Source organism: Bipolaris oryzae (assembly GCF_000523455.1).
Source record: "Bipolaris oryzae ATCC 44560 unplaced genomic scaffold scaffold_146, whole genome shotgun sequence".
Classification (NCBI taxonomy): domain Eukaryota; kingdom Fungi; phylum Ascomycota; class Dothideomycetes; order Pleosporales; family Pleosporaceae; genus Bipolaris; species Bipolaris oryzae.
The window spans coordinates 43,364-55,143 of record NW_006911422.1 but is presented as its reverse complement, the minus strand read 5'-3'; the positions used below and the strand labels follow the sequence as shown (position 1 = coordinate 55,143).

Sequence of the window (11,780 nt, the reverse complement as noted above, 5' to 3'; positions counted from 1 at the left end):
CATAATATCCCAACGCCATTCATGCCATTTCTCGTACTCTGGTGCTTCTTATTCCATCGGGTCTGTAATATTGTTGCGACTCTGTTCCTTTTTCTCATCCTACGGTCTTCATGTCATGACGCATTCGATGTACGCAAGCATCGCCCTCTGGTATATTCCGCTCATTCCTCCCTAGGCTGGCCACCCATCTCCCTCAGTCTCTCCCTCTCCTCTCTCCTGCGCTTGTTTTCCAGATTCCTCGCCTTTATCCTCTCCAGTTCCTTTGCTATCTCATCGCGGTCATACGGAATCTTGTGCGTTTGGCCTGGCTTCGGCCAGAAATCAGGAACCGTAAATTTGCCGTCAAGATTGGTACCGAAGTAGTACATTATACTGATTGGGAAGAGAATGTACATTCCGAACTAGAGGTACCGAGTCAGTTTAATAGATCCGGGTCCAATTGGAGCGGCGGGAGGTGGTGTGGAGCGAATGCCATAGTAGCAAAGGCGAGTTTGGATGCGGCGCACACCATCGTTGGGTAAGAGAGGCGTACCTTGAAGACCTCGAGATTTGGACCTGCCATATTTGCGGTGTTGCGACAAGGCGCGTGGCTTTACAGGGCGTCTGGCGAAACTAACCGGGCGGCTTGGGGTGGAGTGATGATGGCGTCCAAAGAATCTCAGATCTCTGCTCGGCGATGACTCGGTGATATCTCTCATAATGGACAAATCACAATGGCTCGATCTAATCTTCAGCCCTACATCGTCCCCACCACTCGGAACTTGGGGTAAGCTAGCAGTAGAGCTTCACATGCGTGCGATGGATAGACACGGGCTTCGTCCATTGTGGTTTTTCACATCTTACCATGTGTACACCACACCCAGCACGAAAAGTGGAACGTCCGAAGTCCGACATGCATTCTAAACTCTCTTCAAATAGGATAACACATAACGTCCTACCCGGATAATCCTCTCCGCACTCTGAGCCTCGGCTCAATACATACCTCACATCCCAAATCTCCACGCGAGCAGCACAACATCTTACACCCATACACCTCTATTTCCAGAACCCACTGTCTCCGTCCCCTCGCCGATCGCGCCTCAAAGTCACAATGGCCTCAGAAAATCCCATCCAGATCGAATATCGTGGCAAAACAGCAATCATCACGCTCAATGCTCCCAAAAAGCTCAACGCTCTCGGCGCAAACGACTACTACCAGCTTGCCTCTGCTATGAACGAGGTCGCAGCCCGCGACGACATCTGTATAACCATCCTGACTGGTAAAGGCCGCTTCTTCAGCGCAGGCGCAGATGTGGCCTTTGGCTCGCAAACAGACGATTCAGCACTAGATGAGCAACACATGTATCTCCGAAGTTTTGTCGCGAACAACCTCTTTGTACGTCCCGGCCTCCCTTCAAATCCCCTACAAAGCCATTGCGAGAGCAAAGCTAATTGAACGAAATAGATAACCCACGCCTTCTACGCCCACCCCAAAATCCTCATTACCGCCCTCAACGGCCCCGCCGTCGGTCTCTCCGCCGCCCTAATCAGCTTCTCAGACTTCATCTACAGCGCTCCACACTCCTTCCTCCTCACACCCTTCTCCTCCCTCGGCCTCGTAACAGAAGGCAATGCCTCCATTGGCTTCGTGCGGCGCCTGGGTCTCGCAAAAGCGAACGAAGCCCTGATAATGAGCAAGCGCATTACCAATGATGAGCTGCTGGCCACAGGCTTCGTGACCAAGACGTTCGATGCGGGAAATGTGAAGGACGAAGGATACAGCGATAGGTTTCTGGGACAGGTGCTGGGAGAGGTGGAGGAGAGACTGGGGGATCACTTGAACAGGGAGAGTCTGGTGCAGATTAAGGCGTTGATCCAGAAGCCGATGCGGGAGGCGCTGGATAAGCAGGGGGTTGAGGAGGTGATGGGTGGGTTGAAGAGGTTTTTGAAGGGGGTGCCGCAGGAGGAGTTTAGGAAGTTGGCGAAGGGGGAGAAGAAGCACAAGCTATAAACTTTCTCTTCTGGTTTGTTAGACCCATTGGAGGTTGAAAGCAAAGAACAAATCCTTGCAATGAAAAGTATCAAGTCATTACTTATCCAAGCGACACCCCCTCTGTAGCCAACAACTCTCCTCCCAACGCATCCCTCGCCGTCGGACTCACAGGCTCACTCCCCAACTCCTCCATCGGACTCGGCCGATGCGGCGGCGGCGCATTCTGCTTTCTATTCTTCTCTTCTTGCTTCTGATGCTGCACATAACTCGTATACCGTAGCGCCACAAACAACATGAATGCTGACACCCCTATTGTAATCGCCGCACGCCTCGTAAGCACCCAGCGCAGCGCCTCGACTTCCGAGCGCGCGTCCGAATTGAGCGCGACGGTGATTTTGTAGTTGAGTTCTTGGATCTGAAACTACGTTAGTCACATGCTCTGTATTCCTCCTCCCAAAAGATGGGAAGGAAGTAAAACGTGCCTTTGTCTCCATGGCCCTCTGCTCCATCCTCACCGCCATCTTCCTATCATCAAACAGCCCCTTGAGCTCATCCTTCAAACCCCCCGTTTCCTGACTCAATCTCTGCCCTAGAATATCAACTTCATGTTGCAATTGCCCCCTCTCCTGGCGCATGCGCTCCATCTCCCCCTTTCGCGCATTCCCGATTTCAGTCTTGAGCTCGCTGCACGCGGCGCGGAAGAGATAGGTCTCGTTTTCGACGTTGGATTTGCTGACGAGACCCTCGCGCGCGAGCGCCATGTTAGAGAGGAGGGTTTGGCGTACGGCTTTCATGATGGTGATGGATTGGTCGGGGGTGTAGGAGGACTGGGAGAGTTTGCGCACCAGGCCATAGGTGTCGAAGTGGTGGACGTAGGGGGGTGTTTTGAGGTGGGGTGGCTTGTGGGATTCTTCTTCGGCGGCTGTGGGGATGTGGAGGACGCTGTCGAGGGGTTTGGTATCGCTGACCTTGAGGGATTCGGGCGGAGGCGTTATTATGGGTTTTTCTTCAGAGGCGCTGGGCTTGCTGTGGGTTGATGGGCTAGATGTTGTTGCTGGCGCTTTGTCTTCTACTTCTTCTTTGCCAGGAGATGGTTCTTGGGAAGGCTTTCCAGCAGGCGCCGATCTCTTCTCTTGAGTCTCGTGGGTCGCGGGCTTCTGCTGCCCCGAATTGGCATGCTCATATGCTTTCCCGTATCGCTGTGTGCTGGGTTGTTCCAATTGACATGGCGTTGTGGTCAAATGCCGCCGTGCTTGTCGCGTACGAGGCGCGTTTCCTTTTACTCGAGAGACATGCGTGCGTGCCGATTTTGCTGGCCTGAACAGCGTTGGCCATAGGAACGGCAAGCTTGGTGCGCTCATGTTGTTGGTGAAGAGTCAAAGGAGCTCAAACCTTGGAGGTGATTTCGTCATTTCAACATTTCGGGTGATGTAGGGACAGCTAGCCTAGCGGGGGATCTGACGGGAAATGATTCCCCTCAAAGGTTAAAATCTAAACCCACGAAAACTAAGCCTTGAATTACCGAACTCTAATATTTCTGACTATATTTACTATGGAAGGAAATTACTCTAAGGATTCCGCTAGTAGGCGTATCTTCAAAGCTTAATAATGTTCTAGAAAGTCATGTGCACGGATGGATGCAGTTCGAATTCTCCATCAGCAGTCACGATCAAATCGCACGACCGCGAAGGGATAAAATTATACGCCAAATGTGAATTTATATCAACAGACTTGTAAGCTTTTATAAAATCTTTGAAGCTTTTGCTCCTGTAGTTATCTTATGGGTCCCTACTCCAGCTCAAAGTCTGCAGGCAACGAATATCCCTGCGCATAAAACATGTCATTCCATACATCACACGCAGCGTCCACAGCGATCCAACCCTTGACTACTTTCTCAAAGTTCACATCTTTGATGTACCGCTTCACGAAGGCGGATTCGGTTCACCATACCTCTCCACGGCCGCCACGTGAATTAGTCGTTGAGTTCTTTTCGCTTGACCGCAAGCAGCTCGTCAATTGACTTGATCTTTATCTCGAAGGCATTGCAGTCGTCCTTAATCTTTTGGAAAAGTGCCTGGACCTTCTTTTATGACTTCTCAAGTTCATCATTAGCAATACTAACATATCGCGAGGCGTCGATGATGGCTTGCCGTGTGCCCGTATAGAAATTTGCCTAACGAATGCGATTGTCTTTGAGCCTTTTGACGCGGCAACTCTGGACCAAGGCTGCGGAACTGATGCAGTTTAGAACCTTGGACATGGACCCAAACGTGCGCACATACATTGCCTCAATCTCAATCATGCGTATTCTCGTAAGTCTTGAACGTCTGCACATGTGGTAGTACCATGATAGCTTCTACACTGTCCAAGAATTGACGGGTCTCCTCAGTGCCATCCGCCAACAGGGCCGCCGTGACGGGTAGACTTGTATGGCGAATTGCATAGGATCTTCCACCTGGCCTTATTAGAAGGCGCCCACATCATTATCTTCCCCTCTTAGGGCTTCGAGCGCGAAGAGTATCTTTGCTGCGGCGGCGGCGCCGCCGCGGTCCCTGGGAACAGCAAAAAATGATGATATGAGGGCCGACGTTAAGCAGGCAGAGGACTTCTCGTGCATTTTTCAGCAGCTCTGGCCATTAAATACCAACGATCACATCGGCATTGAACGCGACATCGCTGTCTGCCTCATCCTGTATATCTCCAAAGCCCTCCAAACATTGCCGAGTTGGACGCTGAGTCTCTGTACAAGACCAACCAATGAGATCTACTAGTTCTGGTTAGTCTAATCTAGCTGGGCTGGCTGATCTGTCCGCCTAGATGCCTATTGATCAAACTAATCTGGCTAGGCTGCCTAATTCAGCTGCTCGGAATCCCCATTGATCTGACTGGTTTGGCTAGGTCAGCAGATCTGGCTGCATCAGATGTCCATTGATTTGCTAGGGCTGGCTGATCTGGGAGGCTGGCTGCACCAAATGCCCATCAATGTAACTGCTCGAACTAGTCCAAGTATCCGCTTCCCCAGCTGGCTCAGCTAGATCAATGGGCATCTGGTGCAGCCAGACCAGTCGGATCAATGGGCGTTATAATTGTCATTGTATTAGGAAACGGGACGGCCCGATAACCTGTCCTTCTGAACAACACAAATCAACTACATTTGGAATCACACGGCACCAATCGTAAATATCAAACTTAGGCGACGCTATGTAGGTGATGTATGCATGATGCGGCAGTTTGCATCGGCTTTGACAAGCCGACATTCGCCCCCGGCGGCTCTGGTACGACGGCATCCCACATCAAGAGTAGTCCCTCGCCTAACTCGTATCTTGAGTTTTATGGCGTCGCTAAAGCGTTCCTTTTCGTAGATGGCCTTGTAGAGTGGCTGGAAGGCTGAAAGGCAGGAAGGCTGAAAAGCTGGAAAGCTAACTGCATGCAGTGTCTTGTAGCAAGCTGAAGCAGAATCGAGGAGCGAACCACAAGGCTTCAAGGGCCTGATCTTGGCCATTAAAGATTTGAAAGAGCATATAAGGGAGGCAGAACGCAAGGCAAGAATCATCATTCAGCACTCCTCCCAAAAATCTCCTCATAGTTGCCAAACTGGCCGACGCATTTAAATTTGATCCTTGGTGTGGTGACATCAACGAACGTGCAGTCGCAGCCCTAACCTCCGGTCGAACCAACCCTATCGTCCCTCCAATGGCGAAGACTAAACTCATTCCCGTCTCAGAACTCACCAAGTATCCCTGCGACACGCAGGAAGAAGAAGATCCTTCTTTCGGTCCCGCCCCAATCTCCAACTCAGACAGGACAACCAACGACAAAAACTCAGACGAGCCCGACTCCATCGTCGTCGGCTTCAGAACCATCGTTCCTCGCTGGGACATTCACATCACTGACGGCAGAGTCCTCCAGTACTTCGTACAGGAAGACACCTTTACATCCCCGCAACAAGCGCAAACCGCAGCCCAAACCTTCCAGGACGCAGCCGATACATGGAACGAGCTCGAACTCGGCGTCTCCATCTCCGAGACCAAAGACCAGGACACTGCAAACTTCTACCTCGTGTACAAGCCCAACCCCACCGTGGGACCGGGTCTCAACATCCTCGCCCGCGCCTTCTTCCCCCACGAAGTTGACCAGGACGTCGTCGTCTTCTCACGCGCCTTTGACACATCCGCCATCCCTATCCTCAAGAACATTTTCCAGCACGAGATCGGGCATATACTCGGTTTGCGCCACGAATTCGCCATTACGGGGGATGATGACAAGGATCTCCAGCCAGAGGGCGACGGCGCGATTCAGTTCCTGACGAACAACTACAACTCGATTATGAGTTACAATTTCCCGCCCAAGCTTCAGGATACCGATCGTGAGCAGATTGCTCAGTTCTACAAGCTGAGCAACGGGTATATGATGGGTGAGAGTCCAGTTACAGACTTTCAGCCTCAGATTCGACGGAAGAACAGGTAGTAGGGATGTTGTTTGTAGTGTGTAACTTTGTGTACTTGAGCCGAGAAGTCGTGCAACTAGGGATATACATCTAAAGCCTGCGTACAAATATGAATAAAAGATACAAGAGAAAAAAAGCTTCTTTCCACTTTGCCTGCATCGTCTCCATTTTTGGTTGACGTAGATTCCCAAGCGCTAACAATGATATACTTTTTTTCGCCTAGCAGTTGTCCAACTTCCGCCAACGCCATTGCAAATGCATCAACAGGAAGTTAGCCTCTCCACCCTCCCGCTTGCAAAGAAAGAACCAAACAAAACTTTTGTGAGTGTGTGATAAGCAAAATCCCTGGGTATATTTTTTTGGCAATGCCGATTGAAACACCAAACAACAAACAACTTTTGGTGCGCGACATCAGACGTCGTGTGAAGAGCTGCTAATGGAGCTGCGGCTGGTGCCATCAGTAACATGGGTCGCGATGCTAAGCCGCTGAAACGGCGAAACCAGATTCTGTTCTCTGGATGGTGGGCTTGAGAGGCCTTGGCCTGCCGGGGGCGATATTGGTGGCGGATAGCTTGGTGGAGCATTGTTTGCGCCATATCGTTCTCGGAGACGTTTGATCTCGCGCAATCTGTTGCGCCAGGACGAGCTTGATTCGCCTCCTTCTCGAATGAACCATACACTGGAGAAAACTACTGCGTTAATGGCAATCAGACGACAATAGTCTGCAAGGTATTTGCCGCAAAGAATCTTGGTCTCAACAGCAGGGGATATGTCAGGGAAGCCAGGTTTCGAAATAGCTTGGACTTTGTAATAGCGGTTTCTGCCCTCTGGGTCTGCATCCAGCCGGCGGTCTACAAAGCTGGCTCGCGACTCTGGGGAAATGACAATATGTACGTAATTGAACTGCGAGGGAAATGTATCAAAGTTGTAGGGTAGGCCGGAGTCGTTAAAGATGATGTTGACGAAGTCATTGCCGATATGGCGCTTCTTGTTGGGATAAGTCATTTCGTCGTCGCGGTTCGTAGGCATCATTGTTGGGATATGAAAAACGAGTTCCATGCAGCGATCACGCCAACAGTACGTGAACTCGCCATCCATGTCTTCGCGTGTGTCAAGACCTCCAGTGTTGAATTTAGCACCCTTCAGGCGACAGAGAGTGCCTAGGTCACTGAGGAATGATGTGTATGCTGGCGATCCGATATCATTCATGAAAATTTCCCGCTCGTTTGTCTGCCCTTCGCCAATGTAAATGACTCCTACTTTGTAGTTGTCAACCGTTGCAATCCTGTCAAAAGAAGCAATAGCACGGCGCGTTGGCTCATCGTCGGGCAGAGGAATTGGTGGATTAGTGAGGTCAAGAGGTGCGTAGAAAGATTGGAAGATGTCTTCTGGTAGAATGCCAACATAAGAGTCGGAATAAAATGCTTCGGAAGCAAGACCAATTGTGATGGGTACCTGATGCCGTGGGGGTGATGTAAGCAGTGGGCGGACTTTGATGTATCTGGTCCCGCACTAAGACCAGTTAGCAGACTGTTCTGATATGCTCAATGGGGAGGGGTAACTTACCGGTCGGCGCGTTGTTACGAGAGACGTGCCGGTCCTGGCAGCAGTCTCTATTGTTACTATGCTGTTGCCCACGATCCAAGTCTTTTTCCAAATCTCGCCATCCCCAGGTTTGGCGGAGAATTCTTCACGTGTCGTCTCATCGCGGTCCGTGTATGCGACCATGTTCATGATATCTACAATGACCTGCCCTTGTTCTTCCATGACCGGACGGCCAGAGCTGTCTGTGAAGTACAAGTTCTTCGTGATCCACGGGATTTGTTTTGGCCGATCTTCCATCTTCAAGGCCATGAACCAGAATGTAATGACATGGTAGGCAAGCGAATTCAGGTATTGAGGAAGGTCATCCTCAACGCTTCTCGGTTTCGTCGCGCCAGCATCTGATGTTACTGCAAAGTCCCTTGATGTACCACTGTGCCTCAAAGTTCGATGGCCGTTTTGGGTCGGATTTCCATTCGTGCGGCCTTGTTGATCGCGAATGTGTTGCAGATAGCGGAAACATACCCCAAAGACGAGCTTGAACTCGTCTTCACGAAAGTTCTTGAAGAGCTCTGGAAGGCGAGCCATGGATACCAAGAACTCCAGAATGTGTATCGCTGTAGCTGGCTTCGTGATGATCTGCGACATCTTCTGAACGATGCTGTCCAAAGATTTGCTGACCGAAAGAGGAATTTCAAAACAACACACAGAGAGTGCGTGTATACACCATTTTGATGTTCTGTCCCATTGTACAATGCCCTGCAAGAACGCTTTGACCAAATCATCCTCCTCGCTCTTTTCGAAGTACTCGTGGTAACTGATGAGAACAGTCAACGCGTGAAACAGGCAAACCGCCACATCAGCCTTTTTGAGAAGAGTGTGGGGTGGCGGTTCGTGGAAGCTTGCATTTCGTACTTGTTCACAAAGAACATTTCGTAGCATTCGAAGTTGGACAACGCAACTGCGAACTAATGCTTGGTTAGAGAGCTGGGGACCAAGATGTGTGAGGACATAAGAGTATATCTCCCAGTCAGGCGGTCTTTGAAGCAAGGAGATGATCAATTCGAGCCACAGTGTGATTTCCATGTCCAAGATATTGTCGCTAAGAGGATACTCTGAAGCATCGATGTGTGAGAAGACAACTCGACTGGATTCGTGTGATGGCTCTTCGGGCAGGCCCCTCGGACCAGGATACATCCATAGAGGTGGTATCGGCCTTGATACGCGACCCGCAGCGGCAACCTGGCGCCCAGAGTGGCGATTAAGGGAAGAACGAGGACTAGTTCCAGAGGTCTTCCGATTCTCTCTCCAAGAGGGATGGTCTTCTGGTCGAGCGTGGTCCCCTGGTATAGTTTCATCGCTCCGTTCAGTAACAGCTGTTTCCTCTGTGCGGCATAACTCGGCAGCAATCCTCTGGCCTTCGGATGAAGCGTTGACTATGAGAGCAAAGCGAGCGTCGGCACGCAAACGGAATAATAGCTTGAGGGCTGTCAGGCGCGCATCATGCGCATATTTGTCACTCCCAGCAATCTCCCGTAATAGTTCGTAAAGAAGGCGAGTCTTCTGTGCTGAATGAATAACGCTGCGAGTAAATAGCCGCACATAGACAGTAGTGATTACATTGCACGGGGAACAACCGTCGTCTTTAGTGGAAAATGGATGGGGTTGCCATGGTGCGGACGGGACTGGTAGTGCAGGCTGCGGGCGATCCAGACGTTTCTTCAAGAGACGGACCACATGGGAAAAGCGATCAAAAGATGCTTGATCAGCAACGTATAGGGCAAAGTCTACGAGTTCCTGCAAGACCTCAATATCGTCTTCAGGCTCAAGTCGGTTGAGCAAAAGGTCCTGGCATTGAAACACGGCATCACCCTCACACAACAGCTCTACAGTGTCGTAAGTTTCCCGCAGCACCTTTATGACCAAGGTACGAAGTGAGCGTGGTCGAGTAGAGTCGCTGAAGATGCCTGTAACAAGGCATTGGCAAAGATGCAACCAGTCTTCGTTTGAGGGGTTGAGATAGCGTTCGTCTGCAAAGTAGCGGATGGTTCGCTCTGCCGTTGCATCGCTCGCGCGATGTGCAAGACGCAAAAAGAGATTCATGGTAGCTTCGCGCTGAACAAAATCAAATGCGTCGCTGAGATGATCAAGCTTAGCCAATACTTTGAAAATGCCATCTGCAGCATCCCGTCGCGAAAACTCGTGCTGTAATGCCGCGCGTTGATCGTGTGGTCCTACATCGTCGTCGTGCTCCATTCCACCAATAGGCGGTGAGTACGAGGCAAACCGATGTCGGGCCATAGGACGGCCATTGCTCGATCTGTTGTCATCGGGGAGAGACAGTTGTCTGTCAAAGGAGGCTTTCTTCTCAATACTGAGGGTATCTGATGTCTTGCCATCTTTGGCGCGAAGGCGGTCATCATCACGCTCAGCACATACACAGATTACCTCAAGCAAGTCTCCCAAGTCGCTCTCGGCCAGGAGTAAGTCTCTCATACCGTCTTGATCGAGAACGGTGTCTATCAAACTGATGATAATTTGTTCCTGATCGGTATTTGGCCTTTGGATGGATGCTTTCAGCGCAGGAAAAAGCAACGACATGGGCACCTTGGGCAGTTCATTGCGGCCATTTTCCAAAAGAAGGAGACGCAGGACTAGGGTAGTGCCTGTATACATGCTGTCGAGCCTTTTCTTTTCAGCATCCTGTAAGTTGTCCTGCGTAGGGCCATCCAAGAGCATATGCAATAAGACGGATATCGCAGCCTGGCCAACATGGGACTTAAAAAGGTTGCTCAGAGTATTCCACGCCTGATCTTGAAACCCAGGGATCCTCTTGTGAATTTCGCTCAGAACCTGTAAGCAAGGATGAAGTGACTTTGTGGGCACGTGGACATATGTGATGATGGTATCAAAGAGCTTGATTCCACACTCGACGTCAGGCCTGTAAAATGTGGCTTTGCAAATGGCGACAGTCCTTCTGATCAAGAGATCCAGGTCGTCGTCGGTGAAGACCTTGGCGTTGAATTTGCAAATGTCAATGGCAAACTGGAATGCGCGGAACATGTTGGCGACCTCTTGCGGCGGGTTTGCAGCCGCCTTCTTTCCATTTGACTTGCTCCTCTGGGCGTTCAAGGCGTCTTTGCTGGCTAGGAAACAGGTATCGAGCGAGGTCAAGACAAAAGAGACGATGCCCGCCTCGCAAGACTCCACGTCGCGACCATCGTGCGTGAGAGTGGTGACGACCTCGAGTCTCTTGTCGAAAAAGCGATCAGTCTTGCGCAAACAGGCCGCGTCGAAGAAGACGGTGCGCTCAATGCTGGTCAGGTTGGCGAGTGAGGCGCAGGCCTTGAGAAGCTTGTAGCCCACTTCAGCGACCTCGTCTGGCTGCTCCGGAAGGAGCAGGTCGCTAGCCACGGACCACAGGGCCAGGACATTCTGCACGGGGTACTCATGAAGGATGGCGCATATCTTTTCCACAACCGCGGCCCTGTCCGCAAACGGGTGGCTCCGGTCGAGCTGGCCAACAAGGTCGTCAAGTTCTGGAGGCCCACCCGTCACGGGTCTGACAGCGCGCTGGCCGGCGACCTGGCTGATGCGCTGAAGGGTACTGTCGGCTGGATGCGGGCTAGAGAGCGAGTGGGAGCGGATGGTGCCGAGCGAGGGAGTGCGCGCAGGTGTGCTCGTGGCCGAAGAGATGGAGGGCGGCGGGGTAGGGCTCTTGAGACGGCCGCCGGTGAGAGAGCGAAAAGCCGTGAAGAGGGCCTGGGTGGAGGAGCGGCGGTCTGGGGCGGCATGGTCCAACGGCGGAGACATGCGTCT

General features: G+C 51.4%; 5 protein-coding genes across 5 annotated transcripts; 2 read left to right on the top strand and 3 right to left on the bottom strand.

Annotated features, from left to right (window-relative positions):
• Positions 1-161: 161 nt before the first annotated feature.
• Positions 162-562, bottom strand: COCMIDRAFT_103721 (uncharacterized protein; the record flags this gene model as incomplete). Its single annotated transcript, XM_007692948.1, has 2 exons — positions 162-401; positions 533-562. 2 exons carry the CDS (start codon positions 560-562, stop codon positions 162-164), a joined length of 270 nt encoding a protein of 89 aa, XP_007691138.1.
• Positions 563-1,090: 528 nt separating this feature from the next.
• Positions 1,091-1,990, top strand: COCMIDRAFT_103760 (uncharacterized protein; the record flags this gene model as incomplete). Its single annotated transcript, XM_007692947.1, has 2 exons — positions 1,091-1,375; positions 1,445-1,990. The coding sequence occupies 2 exons, from the start codon at positions 1,091-1,093 to the stop codon at positions 1,988-1,990; spliced, it is 831 nt and encodes a 276-aa protein (XP_007691137.1).
• An 82-nt stretch (positions 1,991-2,072) lies between these two features.
• On the bottom strand, positions 2,073-3,333 carry COCMIDRAFT_39581 (uncharacterized protein; the record flags this gene model as incomplete). The annotated part of the gene is made up of 2 exons (XM_007692936.1): positions 2,073-2,387; positions 2,455-3,333. 2 exons carry the CDS (start codon positions 3,331-3,333, stop codon positions 2,073-2,075), a joined length of 1,194 nt encoding a protein of 397 aa, XP_007691126.1.
• Positions 3,334-5,665: 2,332 nt separating this feature from the next.
• Positions 5,666-6,439, top strand: COCMIDRAFT_29010 (uncharacterized protein; the record flags this gene model as incomplete). The annotated part of the gene is made up of 1 exon (XM_007692934.1): positions 5,666-6,439. The coding sequence occupies one exon, from the start codon at positions 5,666-5,668 to the stop codon at positions 6,437-6,439; it is 774 nt and encodes a 257-aa protein (XP_007691124.1).
• A 391-nt stretch (positions 6,440-6,830) lies between these two features.
• On the bottom strand, positions 6,831-11,774 carry COCMIDRAFT_8053 (uncharacterized protein; the record flags this gene model as incomplete). Its single annotated transcript, XM_007692928.1, has 2 exons — positions 6,831-7,931; positions 7,986-11,774. The coding sequence occupies 2 exons, from the start codon at positions 11,772-11,774 to the stop codon at positions 6,831-6,833; spliced, it is 4,890 nt and encodes a 1,629-aa protein (XP_007691118.1).
• Positions 11,775-11,780: the final 6 nt, after the last annotated feature.